This window comes from Panonychus citri, unplaced genomic scaffold, assembly GCF_014898815.1.
Source record: "Panonychus citri isolate SS breed McGregor unplaced genomic scaffold, ASM1489881v1 Contig00134, whole genome shotgun sequence".
NCBI lineage: Eukaryota > Metazoa > Arthropoda > Arachnida > Trombidiformes > Tetranychidae > Panonychus > Panonychus citri.
Window position 1 is genome coordinate 1,143,264 of NW_026515539.1, and position 24,977 is coordinate 1,168,240.

The window sequence follows — 24,977 nt, forward strand, 5'->3', positions numbered from 1 at the left end:
ATCTCGAGGTAAATTAAATCAACTTAATGAACGATTAACTAATCTGGAGAGAAAGGTTGATTACATCGAAGCCAAAATAAGCAAAGGAGAAACACTAAAATAACTGAATTGTGGTGGTAATATTATCTTTTCCGTGTCAAGTGAATTTTTTTTTACTACAAGTGATTTGATGTTTGAATCTTTTTTTATTATTTATTATTTTATTGTAACTTACAATATATAATATTAAATATTGTTTAATGACGATCCTAATTGTATATCAAAAATAATCGTCATAAGTATCATCAGAAAATACAATTTGTGTCATGAAAGAAAATTACTTTTGGTAAACAATAACAACCAAAAGTAAAAACTAATCCATTTTTACATTTGCTGATAGAAAGTCAACAAAAATCCTCCCCTGGTTATTAATCACTCACAATTGGTGTTAAAAATAAATTATGATCTTTTGGCCTTGGTTGATTGTCTCTGACCAGTGAGATAGTTGTAAACAGTCCTGTGAATGTCCATGAACATAAGAGTACCAAAGAAAACCAAAAACGCTCCAACCCAATGGTAGAAAGTGAACAAATTTTTAAAATATACAACAGAGAGAAGGAGAGAGAAAAATTTCCTCAGGGTGACAACCAGAGTGACCGTAAGTGAGGTGTGTTCCGAGGTCAATGAAAAAACTGAAGAGACACAAATGTATTGGGTCAACGCATTGAGAAATAAATAGATCCACAATTTGGGAACATAAATGTGACCACAAAATGGTAAATAATCAAGTGACACCAATGGTGATTGATTAAAAGCAACAATTTGCTTTGACAGGTCAGACCAAAGTAAAAGGAAACCAGGAAGAGGTAAAAGATGCTAGAATAATAATAAAGAAGAGAAAGAAAATTAATGATTAGAATGACATAAAATGTTCAGTAGGTGACAAATGATAATGAGATGAGAAAAGTTGGTGATGAAATGATTTTGGATACGAATCAAATGAGATAAAATCACCATGAGAATTTAGAAAAAAAATTGTCAAGGCTGAGAATCCATTTAAATATCACCAATACTCATCTATATGCTCATTGAAATTCATTGAAAAGCTCAACAAGTGACTAATGAAATTGGAAATTCTCTGTCATTTTGATCTAGGTAAGTATTGGATTGTTTTTCTTTGGATGATTAATTAACTCACACAATAGAAAAGAGCTTCCTGAGGATGTTTTCCATATTTAGAATATAATTTTTCCTGATAAATTCCCATGAAAGCTGAAGTGAACAATGAGACAGTCATGATTGATATTCCAATGAGCCAAGTGAATAGAAAATCTTCCGATTCCTTTTTACTTCCATGTAAAGGTTCATTCTGGTAGAAAAATAAATTACAAGTTTCATTAATCATTAATCAGTGGACCAATTTGTCTATTCAACAATTAATTAACTTACATATGAAGATATTGTACATAAAATAATTCCTATTGTGATGAGAAACACTGACAAGTATTTAGTTGAAGAATATCTTCTTCTGAGCAATATAATTCCAAGAATAAGATTAGCAAACAGAGATCCCTGTTAATTAAATGAAATTAGAGATTAAAAATGTATCATGTTAATTGTTGACATGAAATGGTTAACATTTTCACAATAATTACCGATTTAAATATTACATGGAGAGGTACTGAGATGTTATAATTGAGAGCGAAATTGTTTCCAGTACTGACGAAGAAAAATAATATCACCATTTTAGCGTATTCACTAAGGGAGGGAGAGAGAGAGAGAGAAGCGAAAAATCATCATTAGTAATTAGTATTTGATGAATTAACGTTAATTGTAATTCTTTAATTGCCAAACTCTTACGTTAATGGTATCATTCTTGGTTTTCCTTTAAAGTGATTGACTAATAATCCTTGAAAAGCGACCAGAGCAAATTGTGAAAAAGTAATTAGATTAGCTGAACCAGGAGATTCTCTGTTGACAAAATTTAAGATTTATGATTAGTCACTTTAATTGTGATCACTTAATGTTTGTTGATTTGTTAATTGTTACCTTGATATGGCCTCAAGGAGGAAAACATTGGTACAACAGGCAATAAACACTTTTGCAATGATTGCTACAGTTCTGAACATTTTTACAGTTGATGTTTGATTGACGATTTCGTTGATTGTTGTTGTTGGTTAATTGTTTGTGGACGTTTTTTTTTGGAGTGATCAATTGTTATTAGAATGTAGTTACAATCACAATTTACTTTTTGATTTTTCACTAGATTATGTTAATCTTTTTCATCTTTAATTGCAAAAATCAATTGAGATGATGATGAGAAGGTAGAAAATGAGATTAAACTTTGATAGAAATCATATTGATAATTTTGTTGATTTAAGGGTTGATAGTTAAACCGTAAGTGAGTCAGATGATTTTCAAAGTGTCGACCACTGATCACATGTAATTAGTAGTAACATCATTAAGAAATTATGTAATTATCCAAATTAATCCAATGGAAACATGATGAATACACTCAAAAGGAAAATCCAATGGATAAAGAAAAACAAAAGGGATTTGAAGATGATGATACTTTGGATTATTGGGACAACCAAATGATTGAATTAAGTGTCAAACTGATTTGAATTACTTCCTGAATATCAGTGATACATTAAGCAGTTTCAAACGAATCAAATTGTTGATGATTGAAGATGAAAAAGAAGAGAAAAAATTGTTATTCTCTTCAACAACTTTCTCTTTCTTCACACCAAGAGAAACAGGTCAACTTTTCCAATTGAAACTGAGAATCAGTGTTGCTATTAATAAGAAAAAAATGGAGACCGGTTTTCGCTTGTTGTTCAAAAGATTAACAACTGATTCTCAATAATGATAAACAATTGTGCCCAGGTAAGAACCACAATTAAACGACACTAATTGAGAAATCAAATGAAAGAGAAACGAACAATTTCCTCAGGATTTGAATGTTACTCTTTTTGTCTATGGAATCAAAACAAAACTCAAAGTGGATTATTTTTCATTCGGTATAAGGTTTTGCTCGTTGACGTGATTGGTGTTCAACGATAAACACTCTTGATTTAGGTTGAAATAATTACTCCAATACAATCAGGTTTCTTTAAGCGGAAGAACAAATGAAAAGTTCAACTGAACGTTTGTTTGAATTTCGGTAAAAAAAGAAGAAGAAAATGGGAAAAGAGAGAGAGTTAAAGAGAGAAAGGGAGAGAAAATGATCATATAGATGAACTTCAATATTATATAATTGATTTGGAATCGATAACTAATTCAGTAGTTTGAGGTGATTGTTATTCTGTAGACATTGAGATCACTTGAGTTCACAATTAAAGGCACTAAAAACATGAGACACTCTCTCAATAGGTAAAAAAGGTTGACATCATCAGATTTTTTTCCACCACTAATTGTTAACCAATAAAGATGATTAAGATGATTATGGTGATGGTTAATAGAAGACCAAAGATGATGTTAGCTTTTTTCTGTAAAATTGATCACAAGACAGAGAAAGTCAAAGATAAACACCGATGATGAAAATTAATGTAACTTCAATGAAAGATTTTTGTATAATCCGATCAACCAACCATTCGTAATTAATGTAAGGCAAGAGTTAAATTAATGATCATTAGACACAATTGATTGAATGGAACATCAATTAAGGCACTTAATTAGAAATAAGGAAAAAAACACCAACCAAGAACCAGTTAGCGAAATTAGAATTTAAGAAAAGAAAAAGAAAATCACTAACCAGAGAATAGAAAAATTGAAGAGACTAATTGAAAAAGATGATTAGAAGGAGGGAATCAAGTTTATGTTCTTGAATTCAATGTTAACACAATAATTACAACATGATAGTCTATTAATAGAAGAGTTTGAGAATAATCAAGAAAACATGGAACATCAACAATTAGAGAGAAACTGAGAGAGAGAAAAAAAACTCACTCGGTTTGTTGTTGCTCTTCAATCAGCTGTTGTTGTTGTTTCTGCGTGATGAGGACCGTAGTAAAAGGCAAAAAAAAGGCAAAAAGGCAAAAAGGCAAAAAGAAGCCAAAAAGAGCTAAAAGACAAAAACACTTTTTAAATTCAATTCTTTTTACTTATATTTAATTTTTACGATTTGAAGATGAACTCAGGTCAGTATATGTGGTCAAATTATCGATAAAAAATTAGATTTTTAGTTGAAATTGAATAAAAAAGTATTCATAAACTGACGTTCAAACTTCGCGCATCAAAAATCAGAAAAATTGAATTATTTTGAGATTGTGGTGATTATTGTTTTGTTTAAGTGTTATTATTGTCAATATTTCGTCAAAAATTCAGAATAAAATGTCCTGAGGCTCTTTCACTTCAATTCTAATTGACGGTGGAGAATTTTGGCCCTTTTTTGCTCTTTTTTGCCTTTTTTTGCTTCTTTTCGTCTTTTTGTCTTTTACCACGGTCCGCGTGATGATTGTTGTCACTTCGCAATTTTCACTCATTTTAATTTGGTTATTTTAAGAAATTGTTGTGGATAAATTGTTAACCTTTTGTGATTTAAATTTGCTTATTTTATTCTCGTTCATCGGCCTTGGCAATTCATCAAAATGTCGCTGGTTCAGTATATCATCGTGAGGTGTGATCTTAATTGGCCTTTGGGCGCTTTAATTGGTAAGTTGAGTTGATTTGTTTTCCAATAATCAATTGATTACATTGTATCATTTGTTTTATCTTTAATCATCTTTTTATCATTTGAAATTATTTTTGATTATCTCTCTCTCTCTCTCTTTTCTTTCTCTGTCTTTGTAATCAAGTTTCATTGAATTATTGTGATCATTGACCTTACATGTTAATTATTCTGATTGTAACTCTTTTTGTTAATCATCTTGTTTTCAATTCTGTTTTATTTCATCTCCAATTAAAGCCCAAGGGTGTCATGCATCGGTCGCTGCTCTGGTTAAATATAAAGAACATGATTACACCAAATTGTACACTCAAGATCTTGAAAATATGCACAAAGTGGTTCTTAAAGCTGATGAGGGACAATTAAGCGAAATGGTTAACAAATTAAATGAAAACAATGTTGATTATTACCTTTGGAAAGAGATGCCTGAAAATATAACCTCGGCATTGGCGACAAGACCTTATTATAAGAAAGATATTCATCCGTTTCTTAAACATCTTAAATTGTATTCTTGAAGAGAAGAGGAGAATCACAATTAACTCTATGTATTGTTAATTGAGTCATGTTAATGTTGATTTCCTGGTGACTGTTAATCAACCTCTGATTCCAATTTAATATTCATTGATTGTGTAACTTTTATAGAGGAAAAGTGTCCTAATTGTTTGAAAGAAAATGTTTCCATTAACTTTTACGGAAGACAATTAAATTTGTCAGTGATTTTGGCTTTTAATTTAAATACATAAATCTGTGTACATAATGATTAACATTTTAATGTTTAATCAGTTGGTTTAATCGTTCCCGATAGGACAGTAATGAGTTAAACAATTTGTGTCTTTTGTTTGTAATTGATTAATTCATTGGATTTACATGGTGGATACAATTTGTTTGTTAGGTGAAAATTATTTTGGTTTTGTAATTGAATTAATCATCTTATTAAGAGATAATCATATTAGTTATGATTAATTGTCCAACGAAAAATTGAAACAATAATCTAAAGGTTTAAAGGATAATCATCAGGACCATACACAATGTACAATTATCTTTGATTGTTGTCCAACTTGAATCGGTTTAATTTGTCAGGAATTGATCAGTTCAACAATTCAATGGTTGCAGTTTATTGTGAGAGTTAATTACCAATTAACATTGCACAGGATTAAAAGCTCAAATTAGTTGGACTACCTTTAAACTGTAAACTGTAAATTGTTGTTATCTTTGTGAATTAATTTCACAATACATGAGATGATAATCATGGTTAAAAGTGTTAATTAACACATAATGGTGAAGACAATTGATACAGATGAAGATGTGATGAATGTTAATACAAAAGAAGGAGAAATGATTACTCAAAGCTGCGAGTTTCGGGTTGTAATAATTTACAAAGAATTATGTAAAAATTGAAGAAAATTAAAGCTTCTAAAACAAAGGTATATGACTTTAAGAGGATGCGAAATGGTTAATTGTTGTTATCCATGATAGCGAAATGATGGTTAGTTTGTGATTCGGTGAAAGTTAAGCGATAGTTAATCATTTGTTCTCAAATCTTTTTCTTTTTCTTTTCCTAATTCACTTTCGGTACTATACTGGCTCTTGAGATTCCCCAGAAATATTCTGGTCGAGTTGATTTGACGGACATGAATTTCCATCCGATATGATGACCGCAATTTGAACATTCGCAAATTGTCCATGAGTAACCAGGGAACCAAGATTGTTGAGTTGAAGATCGTCCGACTAATGCAAGACCAGAGACTCTGTGAACGGTCAGAGTTTCATGTACGTGACCATTTGAGTTGACATAATTTTGTAGTGGACCTTCAACCGACATTGAGAAAATATCTTCTCGAGAGCATATTTTAGATCCACATTGAATACAACAGAGGAATAGACATTTCTGAAGTAGATCGTACTCATAGCGTAGTCTTCCAATTGTTGTCGGTATTTTTAAAAGCTCAACGCGTTGGTCATCGGGTAAGGGCAGATTAGCGGCGACCCAGTAAGAGTATTTGTAAGGCGATGAAAGGGTTTGTGAGAAATCTTGTTTCTCTCCATCATCTTCCGAACTTGATGAGGAAATACTTTCCATCTCGTCGTCATCGTCTCTCCTTATTGTGGTGACAACGGTTTTCCTTATTTGAATGGCACCGGAAACATTATCCTCGCTCTCGGTTGTTTGGACACTTTGTTGAACCTCTTTCATCTTATGGTCAACTATCGGATTACCTGGACTTGGTTTAGATATGTTGGCCCAATTTCTTAGTTGATCATTTATTTTATGCATAATGTAATGAGAATCATACATCCGGTAGACAAAAGAAGGCCAAACGGTTAGTGCTGGAACCAATTTAGAGTTAAATCGATTTCCTTTCGAGGTAAAGTCTAAATCTTTTTCAAACGGGTGCAACAGTTCAATGTCACACATTATTCTCACTTTTCCCATGATGAATCCATCATCTTGTCTCCATTTTTCAACCAATTTGAACCTTTGACGTCCTTCAGCTTTAATTCTGAGCACATTCTCATCGGCATCATCTTCAACTTCCCTTGAGTAACTGCGAATCTCTACCGTGGTACCAACATCCGAATTGGAAGCTAAAATACCAAATGTTCTTTCCTTTTCTATGGCATTTAACATCATCGCAATCATCGACGGATGTTCCAATTGCAATGGCAATATTTGACCCGGAATTAGGATGACACCAGTGAGAGAAAGTAATGGTAAAGTGATTAGAGCCTCATCATCAAGAACAACACGACCAGATAGTTCTCGAAGATTATTACCAAGGTAACTATGTTGAGCAGGTAAATTTGGATCATAATCGAATCCAGTTGATCTTCTAGAATTACCTTCATTACCAGCAATACTTTCATCTTCCAAACTTTGGACTACACCATTCTCAATATTATTACCATCATCTTCCTCATCGGTGGTAAATGAGCTTTCGGATTCAGTTTCAGCAGCGACTACATCAACTTCATCCATAGTATCATTATCATATCGGTCCATGAGTATGTAATATACAAGTTTTACACTTTAAAAATGAATTAAATCGCTGAAAAAAACAATACAAAAACTAAAACACGAAAAAAAAACCGACAAAATGACACCAAAAGCAAAGAAAACGCGTTGTCACAGTTTACAGATGAAATAAAAACAAATCAAGATATAACTTTATCTACGTTCAAATAAACAAATTTAAGGATCACGGAAATGACTGATAAAGGAAAATGGAGATCAAGATAATCAATTAACATAGATTATTGTTAAAATCTAATTAAATTCATAGTTAATATCCAATTGTTTACATTTTGTTCAACAGAAAACGCAGTTTTTGTTGACACATTTTCCACCGACAGATGGCAGTGGCGTCGGTTGATTGGCAACTGAAATTAAATTGTCGCGATTGATTCAATTGGCCGATTGTTGGAAAGTTATTTGTCTTGAAAATGTAAATTTTTTATCTTATTGACAATGAATATTGGATATTTAGAGTAGATGTTTCAATAGATTTGATTCGTTGACGTGTTTAATTAAATATCGTAATAACATACAAGGTAAAACTTGAAACGAAAAAAAAGGTCAGGGTGATGAAATTAATTAATTGTTTGAATGTGTGGAGTGTGTGAAAATTTATATAAGATTAATTTTAAGCAAACGAAGCAAACATTTAATCCACTGTAATTGAATATGTAATTTTTGGGATGAGTGTTTTGTTTTGTGATGTATTCCTTTGAGGTTAGAGATTTTTTTTTTGTTAGTTTTGTTTTGTTTTTGTTTTTAGATTGTTATATTTTTTTTGTTGTTTTCATGATGTTTGATGATGATGACGATGATAGATGAGTAATTTAACTACACAGGAAGAGATGTATCAATAATATACGCCTCGAAAATGGATTGCAAATGAATCCGTACAATAACAGAGTTTCTCGCCCATAAATAGCTTGTAGAAATGATCGATAATATAAATGAGATTCTGTAGTTTTTTGTACCAGTAAATTGGTTAAATCTCTTCCATGTTTTGGTTTAATTTTGTTTTGTTTCTTTAGTGTTGAGATTCGATCGTCTAATTAGTGTTGAGATTTAATTTTCTTTCTGTCCTATCACCAATATTATCAATTTGAATGAAGAAGTTTAGAAGTTTAGAAGCCAGATGATTGTGATGATTTTTCCAATGAATGAGTGGCCATTTTTTTCTGACCCGGAAAGTTGATCTTTATTTCCCTTTCCTGTTGTTTTCTTTTTAGACAACAGGCTTTTCATTGGTGTAAAGATAACGAGATGAATGGTTACCATTATTGTTATCTGAGAGAAGGCCTGATGCTGCGGTTAGACGACCTTTACCTCCGCCGCCATTTCCACTTGTACCTCCATTGGTATAAGTAGTTCCTTTAATGTTAAGTCCACCGGTTAGACCTGAGTCCAGTTTAATGGAGGTCATCTTGGTGCTCTCGTTTCCATAGTTTTGTGAGCCAAAAGGTTCCTCAAGTAATTCGGTTTCCCAATCTTCTCCATCCTCAGAGGGATCAAAATTGTATACTGGCATCAGGTGATGTCGCAGTTTGTCCAGTCTATTTTTACGAACCAGAATTACTATTAAGAAAATTATTGCCGCACAAACCATAATGGAAAATAATCCAATAAACATTATTGATAGATCACTGGTGGAGGTTGAAAGGTCTGGTTGCTCCATGGTCAAGCTTGAGGTTAAATTGGCGTAATTAGTGATATTTTTATCGACCTGAAGGGTCGTGAGATTTGTGACTACAGGGCTATTGGTAATATTAACCTTGGGGCCAAGTAAATCTGTCAAGTTTTTAACAATTTGAGTTGAATTACTGTCAATCACTGAAGAAGGGGATGATGAAACAATTATATTTGCAACCTTTTGAGTGGTGGATATTGATTGATGAGAAGATACGGAAGGTTCTGTAGTTAGTGTGAGATTAGACAATTGGTTAACCAGAGATGAATTTAGGGCTGAAAGGTTTGATTTAAGTGTTGTTGTTGCAACTGAAGACATTAGCTTTTGCTGACCAGTGGCATTACCAAGTTGCGTAACCATTAAGCTTGAGTTGGTATTACCATGGTTGAGATTAACACCAGACAAATAACCAGTTGTTTTATTTACCGTTGAATTGGTAATATTTTGATAGGTTGAAGATGCAATGTCACTCCAGTTTCCAGTTGACCCACCAGAACTCAAAAGAGTTAAGTTTTTTATCGAGTTACCAGTCTCTCCCAAAGGAGAGGTAAAAGAAGAGTTTAATGAATCAATGATGAATAGATTAACTGATCGAAAAGGAATAGAAAAAAAATAAAAGAAACAAATAATCACAAGGTAAATAAATTGAGAGAATAAAAAAACAACAACAGTAATAAGCCTGTATTAAAATGGAAACAATAGGAAACAAAAGAGAGAAAAAAGAAAAAATCAAGTTCAATTCACACCCTTTTTGATATTAAGATAAACCAATTCAGGAGTAGATTATGAGTAAGATCGCGTGACAGAGGGAAAACACAGTTAATAACGTGTCATAATTAGATTAAAACAAATAAATCCAATTGCAGAATCAAAGATTAATTAATAAAAATTGACTTTCACTTGGAAATAAGGAAAAAACAAAACAACAGATTTTATTAGTTCACTTTTTCTCCACCAGATGTCAGTTAAATTCCATAAATTGTTAATCATAATTAGAATTGGAATTAATTATCAAACTAATTAATCAAGTGGAAATCAATTTATTACTTTAAATTTAATCCAATTTTTCGTTTAACAAGAAAACAAGGTTAGTGCAATTTTAGATTAAACTTAATCATCAAATAATCATTAAACTTTTTCCACTAATTAAAAATTGATTTTGTTTTCTTTTTTTTGATTATGATTAAATAGTTAATAAAAAACCTCATTTTCTTAATATGAATTGACGCAGAGACAATTTAATCCAAACCGAATGGTTTTAATTGTGTCGCTAGAAAATCACCATTTTTAACAATTAATTATGTCAACAAATAAATCAATTGTCTCTGAAAATGAAAATAACTAATTATCAATGTGATTAAATTGTAGCAACAAAATAGAATCATATTTACTATTATAAGTGAATTAAACCAATTTAACTGATTTATTTGGTAATAGAAATGATTTCTAATAGTTAGTGAGTAATAATTAATGATTTAATTTAATGATTACGATGATGGTAATGATTGTTAAGGTTACACTTTTCATGGATATAAATGATTGGCGGTCTTGAAGGTTTCCAAATACTAATTGTTGGTGATTGTTAATTGTTTAGGTTACTCTTCCTGAAAGAATTGACCCTAAGAGGATCACCCGAAAATTTAAATTGCAATAAAGATGCGAAACAATTAATTAAATCAACAAAAAAATAAGGTAAGGCCAAAGTAAAAGAAACAACAATGAAACAATTAACTAATGAACCCAACAACATAAACTAACTAATTATGTAATCAAGACAATTAAAAAATGTGAAAATTAGATTTACAAAATATAACAAAATCTAAATCACGCCAAGGTAATTTTTTCCCTTCTAATTAACTAATTGTGATTGTAAATTGTTTTCCTTCCGCAGTTGAAAATACAATTTTATTCATTTGTAAGTTTAATTGTTACACTAATTGTCTGAGGAGATTAAACCTGAAGGCAGGAAGAGAGATTGATGATTATCATGATGCTACTCATGACCGAGTCAATCCGGAACTATTATCATCAATGGAAGTAAATTGTTAGCATGTTAATTGTATAATTAACTTTTTCGGTGGTAATGGTTGGCTGATGATACAATAAATAGTAACATTGAAAAGAAAACCAATTCAATTGGAAACTGAACAAATCCAAAGACCAATGAACTTTGGGTTACTATTAGAATCTATTGATCATGTTAACCATTTAACTCGCTACGTAATCAACATTAATTGTCGTAACTAATTGTTCAACTTTTTCTCTCCTTTTTCTACTCTTATTGCCTTAATGAACTAATTATTGATTCTAATCTAAATCAATAAATCACTTTTTCTCATCAACACCAAATGAAACAATAATAAAAATATGAAAGAAAACAAAAACAATTACTCCAACTACCGATTTCTTTAATTACTGTTAATTGTTATCAATTATCATTTGCCATCAGTTAAATTGTACTAATATTAACTAATAACATCAACAATCAATCGTATAAATTGTGAAAGGGTTAAGGGTAAATTACTTTTTGTTTGATTGTGATGTTTAAGGAAGTAAAAGTTGAATAACGGTAATTATTTAGGGAAAGGGAATCAATTGATTTGTTGTGAACAATTTAAATTATTATTTATAAGATTTGAGGCCTTGGTAAAAAAAAAGGTTAAATGATTGATGGCCAATCAATTTGAGTTAATTAGTTGACTGGTAAGAGGATAATTCTAATGAATATGAAAATCAGATGAAAACAAAAAAAAACAAAATATGATTGAAAACAATTCACTTGGTTGATTTTTTTGCCCAATGTCAATCATAATTACAATTTAGTATATTAAACTAAGTTAGGTTATAAGTTTGTTTCATGATGTTCATGATGTTGATCATGAAGAGGAAGATAATAATCATCTTCATCTACAATAATCTAATATATAAGTTTGCAATTCATTCTGATTCCTTTTCTTCCTCTTCCTATTTTCACTTAATCATTTGGGTAAAGTTGAATAACCCTAGAAAATGATTAAGTAAATTACAGTGTATATTGTAAGCCCAACTGTACAAATGTCTACAGTTGGAGTAATTTTTTTACATCACTATTAAAAATTTTAAACAATTACAATGGATTTTTTTTTGTTGATGTTCAGAAATGATTATGTTTGAGTTGTAACACAATTATAATTGTGTGTCTCTACCATTAAATATCAGCATCATTGGTGTGGGTGAGATTGGATTGGGTCCTTTATCATCAAGGTCATTCAAGATGATTATGTGTGGTATCGTTAATTGTTACTCTGATTGTGATTATCTTTAATCTGGTTGCTCTTCTTTCCTGGTTCCTTAATAATCTCATCTTGGTGTATAAGTCGTTCAGTTGATTATAATTATCATTATGGATAATCAATGATGTCACTGGATTAAAAATTAACTGGTTATTTGGGGATTATGTTGTTATCCTGTTTGATATCTTTTTCTCTCTCTCTTTTTTTTATCCTGTGTCATGGTTAATTAATCATGTTTAAGTAAATACATAAAATTAAATTGTACTTGTGGTTGTAACATGGTTTTCTTGTTAATGTAAACAAAAAATTGTGAAGGTACAACAACAGCTAACATATTAATACAAGTTAGTGAGATAGAGAGAAAGAGAGAGAGAGAATAAGTAACTCTAATTTTAATTTTAAGATTGACAATCAAGTGAAGAAGATGAAGAGGATAGATTTTGAGAGAGATGAAATAAGAAAATGAGAAGAGGATAAAGAAGAAAAGAGGAGGAGGAGAGGGATTGGCAGGTATAGATTTTCGTTCTTCCAAGAACATTGAATGTCTTTGATTCTTTGTTTTTTTTTCTTGCATCTCATCTCTTAATATGTGTGTTGGTTGGAGTGTTGGTTGTAGATGCGTAGGTACGATTGGTAGCTGTCGATGTTATTATTGTGGTGGTGTTGGTTTTTTGTTGTTGTGTTTTTTGATACTTATGATTTAAGTTGATTATGTTAGATGATGATCATGCTGATGATGATGACGATGATGATATTGATTATGATGGAGTTGGTGATGATCGTACGATGAATTTAATAAATGAATTATAATTCGGGAATTTTTTTATACTCCTTTCTATGATTGATATTTTACAGCTTGAGGTTCACCATTGACAGTGCGAGATTTGAGCATACCGTCCTCTATCACAGTAACAGTTTCGACTCCGTTCTCAATTACTCTGTCAGAAAGATTAATAAATAAAATTAGTTTTATGTGTAAACATTTAATCACCAACGATAATGAAAATTCATTAACTGCATCAAACTAAAATACAATACGTTCTAAAGAGGAGGGTTTTATCATGAAAGGCCTGAAAGTCAAGTTATTTAAGATTTTTTTTCTTTCTTCTCTCTTTCTTTACTCTATCAAATTTTGTTTTACTGCTTTAGTTTAGGTTGCATGTTGTGTGTGTGTATTACATGAATTAAATTAATCTTGAAAACTGAATTGCCTTCACTTGATTATTAGTGTTATTACTGGTTAGTTACTTTTCTTTTTGCTTAGGTTAACTAATTTTTCCGGGATTGTTAGACAAGCCTAAAGTATTATGTTAATATCCTGAAAAGGGTTTGTGGATGAGATGAGAAACTAAGGCACAGGGGTCAAGGAATGAGGAAACATGAACCAGAGAAGTGCAAGAAAAGGGCAATAAAAGTGATAGAAACTAGATTTCAAGTTGTTTAGTTAATTGTGTTTTGATTGGTTCTTTTTTTTGCACTTATGAGTCATAATAATTAAGAAAATGAACGAATAATATGAAAATTGGTGCAACTTACTTTTTAGTTTCTATCTTTCTACCGTTTACAAAACGGGTTGAGGTTTGAGTCCTTTTGACTCCTGTTTTACCGGCCAAGTTATGGGAACTGGAATTAGCGAATGGACCAAATGAGGAATCAAATCCAGCATTGAAAATATCGAATGTTCTGAGAGGATCAAAGAATGGATCTGAATGATGATTGTTAACAGAATTGGCATGACCATTGGATCTTCCATGAGAACCATTCATACCACCGCCACCAAAGAAGGAGGAAAATGGATCTGAACCAAAGAATTCTCTGAATACTGATTCAGGATCACGGAAGATAAATGGACTGTTGAAAGTTGAGAAGTCATGTTTAGTGTGACGACTACCGCCATTGGATAAACCATCTTTTCCATATGTATCATACAATTGTTTCTTTTTGTCTTTAAAATGGATAGTGATAGAAATAGAAAAAAAAAGAGTCAGTAAAAGTTAAAGAGCAAGGATGCAGGAGTCAAACAAAGAGAAAAATCGAGAAGAAAAAAGCGCAATGAAAAAAAAGGTAAAACCTAAACAGAGAAGAGAAGTGATGAGAAGAAAAAAAAAGATAAAGATAGAGACAGAATGGGAAAAAAATGGGCAATCCACAGAGATAAAAAGAGTATTAAAAGCAAAAAGACAGAAGGATAAGTAATAGAATTGAAATGGTGAGAAAAAAATGATTATATTTACCATCAGACAATACTTCGTATGCTTCAGAAATTTCCTGAAATCTTCTTTTAGCTTCTTCCTTTTTCTCTGGATTCTTATCTGGATGCCATTTCAGAGCAAGTCTCCGATACCTGGAAACCAATGAAATGTAAGTCAACACAGAGATACAAAAACACAGAAAAAGAGAGAAAATGAAATATAAAAAAGCATCAACATAAAGCAACAATTGTTACAGTTATTATATCAAGGATGAAGAGAAAAAAGAACATGTAGAAAGAGAGAGGGAGAGAGAAAAAGAGAGAAAGAAAAAGAGAATTTATTGATTGTTCTAAACAAACATGATAAAAGAATAGAAAAAAAAAGTCAAAGTGAAACGGTAGCTTTTTTAATTTGTACCAATTATTCTAACTGGTGACTTTTGTAGAACACAAGCATAATTAACAATTATAATTGTGCACTAATTAAATTACAAATTGTGTGTTAACTTACGCCTTTTTAATCTCAACTGCAGTAGCAGTTCTATGGACTTCAAGTACCTTGTAGTAGTCAACCATTGTTACCTTTTTAATATGAGAAGAGAAAGAGAGACACAAACAGAGAAATTGGAACAAGAGAATTAACAAAAACACAGAGAATACAAAATCCAATACTTTTAATTGTTGCACAGTAATTACAGTCGCAATCAACTGATCAAAAGGTGGGATACTTTAACTGAAATAATAACGTTAATGATTTAAGCCTGATTACCTAAGTGAATTAACAAACAATATTAACCTCAAACACTTCAACTAAAAGTGAGACAAAAAGAGAGACCAAATCAAAGAGTCGATCCATTGAAATGAGCGACATCTATTGGCCAATTTACACTTAACTCTATTTAATTTTTCGTAAAAAATTTAATCCGATTGTCAATTTTTGAAAAGATAAACATTTTTCCCTAATTGGACTAATTGGACTAATTTTCTTCTAATAACTTGGCAATCTTTTTACACTAGTAATTAATTTAAAGTGAAATGAAATCTGATCAGTTAAAGATCGAGGGGAAAATATGTAATATGAGTTGATTATTTTTCACTTTGATTGTTTACATTTTTCACTCAACATTTTGGTCCTTTAATTGATTAATAAGTTAATTGTTATACGAATTTTTTTATTCCTTTTTGTTTATTTAAGATATGTTGTTTTCCTTTGTGTAATTTGTGTTAGGATATAAGATTGATTATCGATTGTTAATCTATTTGTAAAAATCTTGTTCGGTTTCATCTTTTTTACTGTTATTTTTAAATCCTTTCTCGAAATCTTTAGGAACGATAATATAACGATTCTCACGAATCGCATGCATCCCCGCTTCTTGGCATATACAGTTTATATCGGCACCTGATATACGATCGGGTCGAGCTGCGTAATCTTCAAGATCAACCTCTGGACTCAAATTCATTTTCGCAGTTACGGTTTGAAAGACAAGTCGTTTTTGCCGACGATCGGGCAATGGGAATTCAATCTTTCTATCTAATCGACCAGGACGAAGTAAAGCCGGATCAAGAGTATCTGCTCGATTTGTGGCCATAATCACCTTTACGTTAATTGTCTGATCAAATCCATCCATTTGATTCAATAGTTCTAATAAGATTCTCTGAACCTCCCGATCAGCACCAGTTTGAGCGTCAAACCTCCTGGTTGCAATTGCATCGATCTCATCGATAAATATAATGGCTGGAGCGTTTTCTCTTGCCAATCTAAAGACATCACGAACCATTCGAGGACCTTCACCAAGATATTTCTGAACAAATTCTGAGCCAACAACTCGGATAAAAGCAGCGGTGGTGTGATGAGCAACTGCTTTAGCCAACATTGTCTTACCACAACCTACCAGGTGATGGCGAAAACAAAAAGGTATAAAAATAGAAGACAATTGAAACCAAATTAGAAACAGAAATTAACTAATCATACAGATAATTAAATCACACATTGTATTTTCTTTGGGCAATAATGGGTTAGGTTGATTGTTTCTTTCTCTCTCTCTCTTAACTAAACATTACCTGGAGGTCCATACAAAAGTACACCACGAGGAGGGTCAATTCCAATCTGTTTATATAACTCGAAATGAGTTAATGGTAATTCAACAGTCTCTCGAATCTCTTGTTTCTGAACATCTAAACCTCCAACATCGGTATAATTGACATCGGGCTTTTCCTCTGGTAATAACATGTTGATTGCTGAATCGCCTTCAGGCGGTAAAATGAGAACCAAGGCATTGCTGTGTTTGTGAAGGGCAACCGAAGCCGCTGGTTTGAGTAATTCCCGATCAAGTGTACTGAATATACGAACATAGTAATTAGAACCAGTTGTAGAACCAACAATACCATAATTAGCATCAATCGCTTCCATAAATTGTCCAATCACCAAGGGGACACTTTGGATTCGTTTCACCTCCTCTTGAGCATGAAGATACTCCTTTTTCAAATTCTTCTGTTCATCTTTGATATATTCTTCTTGAACTTGAAGAAATTCTAATTGTCGTTGAAGTTTCTTAAATCTAGAGTATAAATCGGTAATCTCATTCTCTTTTCCAGAATTGATCATCTTGGGCTTGGGCTTCATAATTAACTGATTGTTGGACACACACAGAGAGATACAGAGAGAAAGCTGAGATGTGAAAATCAATTGAATTAATGAATTGAGAAAACAAAGAGGAAACAAAGAAATTTAGACGACAATTAATTCACAGTCTGTTTAAAAAAAGGAGAAATTGATTCAATTGATTAATCGATTAATTGTGATTAATTGTTAATCAATCTCTCTGTCGATTTCAACCTTTCACCGGTTATTGTTTCCTTCAATTTCAAAAGTGGTTTCACTTTCAAGTTGATTGTGAATTTAATTATTGATCAATTTAATTTCTTCTGAAATTGATTGCGATGAAAAATCAATTGTAAAATTAAATTAACAAAAAATTCAATCGAAAGGGAAAGTTATATGTTTCTTTAATTGATCAGTTGTGTAATTTGAGGTAATTGGTTTTGGATTCAGATGAAAATGAAATGTGATGATTATCAAATCTTCAGAGTTGATTAAGCGATGATATAAATAAATTAATTAACTTTCCATTCATCCTGAATTCAATTATGTTTTTTAGTTACTTTCCTAATTGATTAACTTCAAGTAGAAATTAAAAAAAAAGTTAGTTTCACATTTGACGATTCAGTGAACCATAAAGGGTTAACTTTGTTTTTAGTGATGGAAACAAATGAATTTAATTAACTGATGATGGAAAGTGATTGAAATTGTAAGATTGATTGTGATTTAGTTTTAGTTTATTGTTGATTGTTAAGGTGTAGATATGGTCCATTGGTAGAGTTAAACCAAATTACTTTTCGTTAACCAAGTGACACAATCTAAACAATTTGACACAAAGACAATTTGATGAAAATGGTTAAATTAATGAAACAATTGATTCTCATCCAAGTGACTATAATTATTTTATCCCATGTAATTTTGAAAACCGATGCTGGAATTGCTGGTTTAATTGCTTCAGCAGCTCTAATGGCGATGTTCAGGTTAGTTGATTTAATTAATTCCACTTGATTTGTTTTTCCAACAATATCAATGAGTTTAAACTTTTTTCTATTGAATTTTTGTTTCTGTTTTTCTATCAGACCAAAGGTGATTCCAGTTCCAATACCACTTCCAGTTCCCGTTCCAGTTCCGATTAGAGGAAAATCCCCACTGAATATATTTGGCTCACATTCGGAACAATCAAATTCACAAAGTTTTCCAAATTTTCCAAATCATTCTTATCTACAATATCCTTTTCCTCATCAACATCCACCACCACCTCTCATCTCTCCATTGGCACTTCCATATCTCCACCCTGGTTATCCACCATATTCTCATCTTTATCCACCAATTGGCCACTCGTTGATTCCACCTTCAGCTCCAGTACCATCACCAAATTTTTCACCCTTCCCTTCAATTGCTGGTCAACAACAATTAATGGCAACTAATCAATTATCACAGAAAATGATACTTCCTTATGGTTTATTATCTCATCCTCATGGATCAGCTTATCACCAACATCACATCAATCAACAGGTTTACCATCCATCTCCATTGATTGGTCAACATAATTTATATCCTCATGGTACAATTCATCCATCAACTTATTATTCGGGTCCATTTGTAATCTATTTTAAATGAGATCAATTGAAAAACAATAACAATCGAAAATTATTTTATATCAACAAAGAAAAAGAAAATCTTCCAATCTGAAAAGATAAGATTCGAAAACGGTTAATCAAGTGATTAGAACAACTATTTTGATTACACTCACTTTAATTCAAATTGCGATAAAAATTTTAAATAAACTGAGTTAATTGCGACAATCAAGTGATGACAATTTAATTTACTTCGTTCTGGTGGACAAAAGCGCCATCTCTTTTTTAGAAAATTAAAGTGAACCAGCTGATCACAAGTTCTTGAATTTGGTTAGAGTTAAAGCTAAAGATTAACAAATTGTAACAATTTAATTGTTAACCGAATTAAATCAGTTCTTTTCATTTGTTTCTTTTGTTTCAATTGTAATTGATAATCGGATGACCTTTTGGTTAAATTTTTATTCATTTTAATTGTCATTCAATTCATCGTGAGTATTTTTTTTATCTTTCATCACCTTTTCATAAATCACATTGAACTCAAGCTTTAATTTAGTTGTAATGATCATTTCAATCGAGTCTCAATCTAATTTTGATTATTTATTTTATTGTTTTTTTTGTTCTATTTTAAGTTAATCGATTATGGGGAAAATTAAATCATCGGCTTTTTGGTGGTTTATGCATCATCTTCAGGAGAAAGAGCATCGGAAATCCGGACGTGTACCTCCAATGAGTCAGATTAATGTGAAGGCTGGTGATCTATGGAAAAAGATGTCACCTGAAGAGAGACAACCTTTCATTGATAAACACGAAAGATATAAATCAGGATCTCGACCTCCGTTGGTTGATTTTTCACCCTCCATGAGACACAGAAATGAACCTAATAGAAGACCAGTCAAAGAAGATCCCGATACTTCTAGGCCTGAATCTCGTTCCTCGACAACCTCTAGTTCAACTCTTACTGAAGATCAGAATAGAAAGAAAAAAATTACTGCCGCTTTAATGAAATATATCGATGAAACTGATATAGAGAAAATTTTGAAGACCAAATTTTATATTATCGCTTCTAATGTTATGTGTGCCACTAGGAAGGAAATTGTGGTCGATGGTTGTATTACCGAAGATATTTACTATCCATTGGAAATTGGCATCGCTGAATTTACAATCGCTGATGGAATACTTTATGCTTTCAACCAATTTATCGATCCAGGACCTATTCCCAATAACATGGCCCGAATTTGCCATGAACATGCAAAGAAACACGATATACCTCTAAGTGATTTCGGCCTTTTCAAAGGTTGTTGTAAGGATCCTCTTACTCAAGAATATATTCCAGAGCAGAGAAAAGAAGAGTTTGACAGAGTGATCTGTGATATTCATGATATGCTGGTGAATTCAATTATCGATGAGATTCAAGATACTCCTGAACAACCGATTAAATTGCTATTCTGTCAAGCTGATCAAACTTTCCAAAACAAAGGTGTCCTTAAAACGCTTGGAAAGGAAGCAGGTTACAACGATTTTGCCGATAATATCGAAGTGCTTGATGTATTGGAATTATTTTTCTTCCTGTGCCGTAGAAAAGGATATAAGGTGAAAGCATTTCTTTTGGATATTCTAGAATGTAGTAAATTTAACTACGATGGTCGATGTGAATATCATTCTAGCACCGAATCATCTTATTGTGCCATAACCGTTGCCATGAAGTATTGTTGGCTCATGTTTGAGAAATTAAGTGAGCTGTATGATTTTAAATTAACAGAGAAACACAAGCCACCCGAAGAGAAGAAGAAAGAAATTAAAACATCAGAAGATTGGCTCACATGGGAAACTGAGCCACCACCGAAATCATCTACCAAGAGGCGATATTATTGTGAAGATTTCGATGAGCCAAGACGACCAACTAAAGTTCAACATTCGGTTGTTTGGACTGAAACGCTTGGTCGAGGAACGAGTAGACATCGAGATGTTCACTCAGCTAATAGATCAGCTGATTCGGTGGTTTTCGCTTCAACCGATATTCGGGAAAGAAACAGAGATATCAAAATGGAACCCGAAACAGAACCAATTGCAGGTCCATCACATCGAGTCGACGTTAGGCCAAGATTACCCGGCGCTCAACCAGTAGTTTCAGATCCATTTAAAGTTTACAAGCCTCAGAAAAATTTAGAATCAAAGCCTAGACCAGTACCACCTCCTACTCCTGAAACATCAAGGCCACTTGGTAGAGGCCGAGGTCGAGATCCAAGACCAAACAATTAAAACATTCGAGCGTTGAAAAGCTAATCAATTTGCAAGACCAAAATGTTCAAAAGTTTTTTTTTTCTTCTCATCATCTCCATACGTTTGTCCAATCATCAATTTTCAGACAACATTTACCATGAATTTCGCCGTCAATCTTCCACTCATTTATTATTGAAATATTTTCACATCTTAATACTAGTTAATAGCTTGTAAATTCCACCAATAATCTAATATTGTTAATAAATTTTCTACTTGAATAATTAAAATGTTTCGGTGATTTGATTTAATTGAATTTCTATTGACCAACTCTGCCATCTATCGGTTGGAAGAAAAGACATTTTCAAGTAGCGACATCTTGTGGTTCTCTTAAGCGAACATCTGTTAAGAGAGAAAAAAATTCCAAACAATTATAATCAAAGAGATTTAATTCTCTTAATTAATTTAATTATCAACACTATGGTGATTCTTATTTAGAAAGAAAACTGTGATACAATCAATTAACGTTTCTCCTTCATCATGTTCAAGTGTTTTCTTTTATTTATTTACTTTTTCACCTTAACACAGGGTAAGTTGTTTTTCTCTATGAGTCACAATGTGTTTTGGAAACACCTTCCATTTAATTTGATCCTTTATTTTGTTTCCCTTTTATCAAATCTTTAACATTATCTTTCTTGTATTGGCTTTAGTTTCCACCAGTAAAAGGATTGCATTAGGTAAAATTTATCGATCCATTGAGAGTAAATACTTTTGTTTCCGCCGTTTAAATGCTACTCATCAGTTTGGATGTCAATCAGATTTCTCGGGCTCCATTGGTGTTCTTCATCTAGTTAATTCACATTCGTCTGATACACCAACTGTCGTTGATGAAGATGATGTTTCATTCATCACCTCGAAAGGAGCAACACCTCCTTATATACCTGTAGTGAGTGTTGATTTGTTATCAACCAAATTGATGGAATCTTTTCGTGATTCTGGTCGAGTCTCTGGAGTAATTGTCATCAAGCGAAACAACACTAACCTTAATGTCTTCTCTCCGGATAAATCTTGCCCCAATGATGAATATGGATTATATTCTAGTTTATTTAATCGTAGTTATTCTGATTATGATCATTGTAAGAAACAAGAGTGGAACAATCCTACAAATAATCCAGTCTCAGAATTATTTTATCGAGATTTTAGTTTCCCTGCTTTGCTGATTGAGAAAGAAGATGATATTGTTAACATAGAAGAATGTATTTCTAAATACGGTGTTACAAAAGCTAATTCCAAACGTTCTTGGCCTCTCTGTTCAGCGGAATTGTTTGTTCGCATGAATGCAGCCAAAGACTCGAAGACTTGTATGCGTCGGAATAATTTCAATGGATTCCAATTCGACAGTGCGATTCATTACTGTGATCCATTGGGTTCTTACAATATTTTCAATCCTCTCATTCCAATTGTACCATCACAACCAGTGCCCGATAAATCATTGATTGTTTTAGCTTCACGCCTTGATTCATATTCCATTTTCTTTGACAAAACACCAGGAGCTGATTCACCAATCACCGGTTTGGTAACTATTCTGTCAATAGCTGAAACACTTGGTAAAATAAGAGCTAGAATTGAATCTAATCGAAAATCAAATCGAAATCTTTTAATCTCTCTATTTAACGGAGAATCTTTTGATTACATTGGCTCTGGTCGTACAGCTTACGATTTAAAAAATAAAGCTCTTCAACCTCTCGCCTCGGTGGATTTCAAAAAGCTCAATATAACAACCCTAACCCTTGATCAATTGGCTAATTTCATTGAGCTTGAACAATTAGCACCACACTCATCAGAAGACCTTTATCTACACACTGATCCAATTTCAACGAATGATCCTGAAACTGAAAGAAACGTCGATGATTTAATCGCTAATCTTCAATCGGCGAGAGTTATTTCATTCAACAGATCTCCACCAGATTATCCTTTACCACCAGCGTCCTTTCAAAGTTTCCTCCGCGAAAATATCAAACTCCCCGGTGTTGTAATCTCCAACCACAATGGAACCTACGAAAATAAATACTACAATAGTATCGCTGATGATTATAAGAACATTAAATTTAACAGAGACTCTAAAAGTGATGATCAAATAGTCAGACATTTAACATCAATTTCTACACAAATGTCTCAATCAATTTACAAAATGTTAACCGATGAAACGGATCCCACAATCGAAAGTGATCCACAAACAATCACCGATCTCCTTTACTGTCTCGTAATCGATGCTTCTTGTCCCCTTTTCGCTAAACATGGTTTCAATATTAGTTCATCTCAATTTGACGGTAAATTATTTTTGCAAAATCTAATTAACAGACAATTTGAACAGTTTTCATTTAATTTAATCTCTTTTTTCTTTAATCAATACAGGAATAAATACTTTACCATTATACGTTTCGGTTCGTCAAGTTACCAGCAATTTCTTTTTGATAAGTCTTATTGCTCAAATTCTCGCGACTTTTACCGGAATATTACACGAAGTTGATTTAAAACAATGTGATAAGTTAAAGAAAGAAAATCAAGTAAGTAAATTGTTTAGCAATAGTAAATTTAAAGAAACTTATTAATCTTTTTCTCTTTTCCATCCAACAGTGGCTTAATTATCATTTCATCCAAGGATTAAGTTCTAACGGTACATGTGTTGAATCTCAGGTATTCGTATCCGAAGCCGTTTCTCCTGTTTTCATTGAAGATGAGCCCGATTGGTCTTTACCTTATTCCACTTGGACTGAAAGCGTTTGGGATAGTCCAACAATTCGTATCTTCCTACAACCGGGTCCAAATCAAGAATGGTTCACGTTAACCGGTGGAATACTAATCACTTTATTGTCTTTTATAATTGTCCGATTTCTTCGTAATCAATCCAAGACTCTTTTTAAATTACCAAGTGATAATGGTGTTAGTTTAATGAGAGAAACCGGTGTTGATTGTTAGATCAGTCCACAAATTATGTTACCATGATGGATCTAAATCATAGTCTTCTCAATCAGTCAAATAGTGATCGAGTTAATTGTCCAGGTTTACCTGAGAAAAATTTACCAATCTCTGATTTATGACGATAATTATGACATTCACTTTACAATTCTCTAGATTTAAATTGTTTAGTTTTCTTTTTCTATCTCAAAAATTTAAAATGAACATTTAAAACAAATAAGAGTGAATGTTTGGAGAAATTGATTAATGATTTTAATCCAACATGGTAACATGATTTGTGGGTCACCAGAGATAATCTATCAAATTAACAATCATGGTTAAGTGTCTATCAGTTAATTACTATGTTTGTTACCACTAATCCTCATCAGTATATAATTATGAGTAATCTAATCAGAAATACAGAATCTGAAAATCGAGTTAATTATTGTGAAATCAAAAACACCAAAAGACAAACACACAATCAATTAAGATCCAATAATCGAAACCTCAACAACTCCTTAACAAGATGAGTTTTTAAATCACACAAATCAATTGCTACCCAATTTTGCCATCCCAATTTGTTGATTACGATCAATTTGACATTAACATATAATATTTAAACTTTTTTTTTCGACGAGAAAAAACAAACAAACAAAATGAAACCCAAATCAATTGAATTAACTGAACGACAATAATTTCATACAATTTATCATGTAATTTACAACAATTTCAAGTGTATTCGAATCAACTATCCACTTTTGTAATCGAGCATCAATTAAACATCATCTAACTGTCAACTTCTCAATTGTAATCAACGAGAA

At 32.1% G+C, this 24,977-nt stretch overlaps 9 protein-coding genes across 9 annotated transcripts; 4 read left to right on the plus strand and 5 right to left on the minus strand.

Annotated features, from left to right (window-relative positions):
- Positions 1 to 165: 165 nt before the first annotated feature.
- LOC128391084 (UDP-xylose and UDP-N-acetylglucosamine transporter-like) lies at positions 166 to 3,953 on the minus strand. Its single transcript, XM_053350930.1, has 7 exons — positions 3,734 to 3,953; positions 2,029 to 3,120; positions 1,840 to 1,950; positions 1,635 to 1,737; positions 1,429 to 1,551; positions 1,178 to 1,348; positions 166 to 855 (listed from the first exon to the last, which is right to left on the minus strand). Exons 2-7 carry the CDS (start codon positions 2,106 to 2,108, stop codon positions 439 to 441), a joined length of 1,005 nt encoding a protein of 334 aa, XP_053206905.1. The 5' UTR covers positions 2,109 to 3,120; positions 3,734 to 3,953; the 3' UTR covers positions 166 to 438.
- Positions 3,954 to 4,111: 158 nt separating this feature from the next.
- Positions 4,112 to 5,389, plus strand: LOC128391092 (putative peptidyl-tRNA hydrolase PTRHD1). Its single transcript, XM_053350938.1, has 2 exons — positions 4,112 to 4,632; positions 4,886 to 5,389. The coding sequence occupies exons 1-2, from the start codon at positions 4,569 to 4,571 to the stop codon at positions 5,158 to 5,160; spliced, it is 339 nt and encodes a 112-aa protein (XP_053206913.1). The 5' UTR covers positions 4,112 to 4,568; the 3' UTR covers positions 5,161 to 5,389.
- Positions 5,390 to 5,888: 499 nt separating this feature from the next.
- LOC128391079 (protein cereblon-like) lies at positions 5,889 to 7,994 on the minus strand. The gene has a single exon (XM_053350924.1). The coding sequence runs from the start codon at positions 7,644 to 7,646 to the stop codon at positions 6,204 to 6,206; it is 1,443 nt and encodes a 480-aa protein (XP_053206899.1). The 5' UTR covers positions 7,647 to 7,994; the 3' UTR covers positions 5,889 to 6,203.
- Positions 7,995 to 8,148: 154 nt separating this feature from the next.
- On the minus strand, positions 8,149 to 10,272 carry LOC128391088 (uncharacterized). The gene is made up of 2 exons (XM_053350933.1): positions 10,089 to 10,272; positions 8,149 to 9,929 (listed from the first exon to the last, which is right to left on the minus strand). Exon 2 carries the CDS (start codon positions 9,700 to 9,702, stop codon positions 8,881 to 8,883), a length of 822 nt encoding a protein of 273 aa, XP_053206908.1. The 5' UTR covers positions 9,703 to 9,929; positions 10,089 to 10,272; the 3' UTR covers positions 8,149 to 8,880.
- A 1,665-nt stretch (positions 10,273 to 11,937) lies between these two features.
- Positions 11,938 to 15,632, minus strand: LOC128391089 (dnaJ homolog subfamily B member 6-B-like). The gene is made up of 4 exons (XM_053350934.1): positions 15,317 to 15,632; positions 14,849 to 14,958; positions 14,151 to 14,559; positions 11,938 to 13,552 (listed from the first exon to the last, which is right to left on the minus strand). The coding sequence occupies exons 1-4, from the start codon at positions 15,379 to 15,381 to the stop codon at positions 13,450 to 13,452; spliced, it is 687 nt and encodes a 228-aa protein (XP_053206909.1). The 5' UTR covers positions 15,382 to 15,632; the 3' UTR covers positions 11,938 to 13,449.
- Positions 15,633 to 15,972: 340 nt separating this feature from the next.
- LOC128391082 (26S proteasome regulatory subunit 6B-like) lies at positions 15,973 to 17,568 on the minus strand. Its single transcript, XM_053350928.1, has 2 exons — positions 16,867 to 17,568; positions 15,973 to 16,693 (listed from the first exon to the last, which is right to left on the minus strand). Exons 1-2 carry the CDS (start codon positions 17,426 to 17,428, stop codon positions 16,062 to 16,064), a joined length of 1,194 nt encoding a protein of 397 aa, XP_053206903.1. The 5' UTR covers positions 17,429 to 17,568; the 3' UTR covers positions 15,973 to 16,061.
- Positions 17,569 to 17,980: 412 nt separating this feature from the next.
- Positions 17,981 to 19,200, plus strand: LOC128391090 (uncharacterized). The gene is made up of 2 exons (XM_053350935.1): positions 17,981 to 18,384; positions 18,484 to 19,200. Exons 1-2 carry the CDS (start codon positions 18,251 to 18,253, stop codon positions 19,022 to 19,024), a joined length of 675 nt encoding a protein of 224 aa, XP_053206910.1. The 5' UTR covers positions 17,981 to 18,250; the 3' UTR covers positions 19,025 to 19,200.
- A 116-nt stretch (positions 19,201 to 19,316) lies between these two features.
- Positions 19,317 to 21,488, plus strand: LOC128391077 (protein maelstrom 1-like). Its single transcript, XM_053350920.1, has 2 exons — positions 19,317 to 19,469; positions 19,611 to 21,488. The coding sequence occupies exon 2, from the start codon at positions 19,621 to 19,623 to the stop codon at positions 21,238 to 21,240; it is 1,620 nt and encodes a 539-aa protein (XP_053206895.1). The 5' UTR covers positions 19,317 to 19,469; positions 19,611 to 19,620; the 3' UTR covers positions 21,241 to 21,488.
- A 107-nt stretch (positions 21,489 to 21,595) lies between these two features.
- LOC128391075 (nicastrin-like) lies at positions 21,596 to 24,953 on the plus strand. The gene is made up of 4 exons (XM_053350918.1): positions 21,596 to 21,787; positions 21,909 to 23,528; positions 23,614 to 23,765; positions 23,836 to 24,953. The coding sequence occupies exons 1-4, from the start codon at positions 21,739 to 21,741 to the stop codon at positions 24,175 to 24,177; spliced, it is 2,163 nt and encodes a 720-aa protein (XP_053206893.1). The 5' UTR covers positions 21,596 to 21,738; the 3' UTR covers positions 24,178 to 24,953.
- Positions 24,954 to 24,977: the final 24 nt, after the last annotated feature.

Bases quoted from the DNA above. Each gene is read 5' to 3' on its own strand.
- LOC128391089 (XM_053350934.1), bottom strand. From the start codon at position 15,381: ATGGTTGACTACTACAAGGTACTTGAAGTCCATAGAACTGCTACTGCA. The intron at 14,959-15,316 runs GTAAGTTAACAC...ATTGGTTTCCAG, and splicing joins GCAGTTGAGATTAAAAAGGC to GTATCGGAGACTTGCTCTGA. The intron at 13,553-14,150 runs GTAAGTTGCACC...TCTTTCTGACAG, and splicing joins AGAAAGATAGAAACTAAAAA to AGTAATTGAGAACGGAGTCG.
- LOC128391092 (XM_053350938.1), top strand. From the start codon at position 4,569: ATGTCGCTGGTTCAGTATATCATCGTGAGGTGTGATCTTAATTGGCCT. The intron at 4,633-4,885 runs GTAAGTTGAGTT...CTCCAATTAAAG, and splicing joins GCCTTTGGGCGCTTTAATTG to CCCAAGGGTGTCATGCATCG.
- LOC128391075 (XM_053350918.1), top strand. From the start codon at position 21,739: ATGTTCAAGTGTTTTCTTTTATTTATTTACTTTTTCACCTTAACACAG. The intron at 23,529-23,613 runs GTAAATTATTTT...TAATCAATACAG, and splicing joins TAGTTCATCTCAATTTGACG to GAATAAATACTTTACCATTA. The intron at 23,766-23,835 runs GTAAGTAAATTG...TCCATCCAACAG, and splicing joins AGTTAAAGAAAGAAAATCAA to TGGCTTAATTATCATTTCAT.
- LOC128391084 (XM_053350930.1), bottom strand. From the start codon at position 2,108: ATGTTCAGAACTGTAGCAATCATTGCAAAAGTGTTTATTGCCTGTTGT. The intron at 1,951-2,028 runs GTAACAATTAAC...TTTTGTCAACAG, and splicing joins CTCCTTGAGGCCATATCAAG to AGAATCTCCTGGTTCAGCTA. The intron at 856-1,177 runs GTGAGTTAATTA...TTATTATTCTAG, and splicing joins AGGAAGCTCTTTTCTATTGT to CATCTTTTACCTCTTCCTGG.
- LOC128391079 (XM_053350924.1), bottom strand. From the start codon at position 7,646: ATGGACCGATATGATAATGATACTATGGATGAAGTTGATGTAGTCGCT.
- LOC128391088 (XM_053350933.1), bottom strand. From the start codon at position 9,702: ATGGTTACGCAACTTGGTAATGCCACTGGTCAGCAAAAGCTAATGTCT.
- LOC128391090 (XM_053350935.1), top strand. From the start codon at position 18,251: ATGAAAATGGTTAAATTAATGAAACAATTGATTCTCATCCAAGTGACT. The intron at 18,385-18,483 runs GTTAGTTGATTT...TTTTTCTATCAG, and splicing joins GCTCTAATGGCGATGTTCAG to ACCAAAGGTGATTCCAGTTC.
- LOC128391082 (XM_053350928.1), bottom strand. From the start codon at position 17,428: ATGAAGCCCAAGCCCAAGATGATCAATTCTGGAAAAGAGAATGAGATT. The intron at 16,694-16,866 runs GTAATGTTTAGT...ATCACCTGGTAG, and splicing joins ACTTTTGTATGGACCTCCAG to GTTGTGGTAAGACAATGTTG.
- LOC128391077 (XM_053350920.1), top strand. From the start codon at position 19,621: ATGGGGAAAATTAAATCATCGGCTTTTTGGTGGTTTATGCATCATCTT.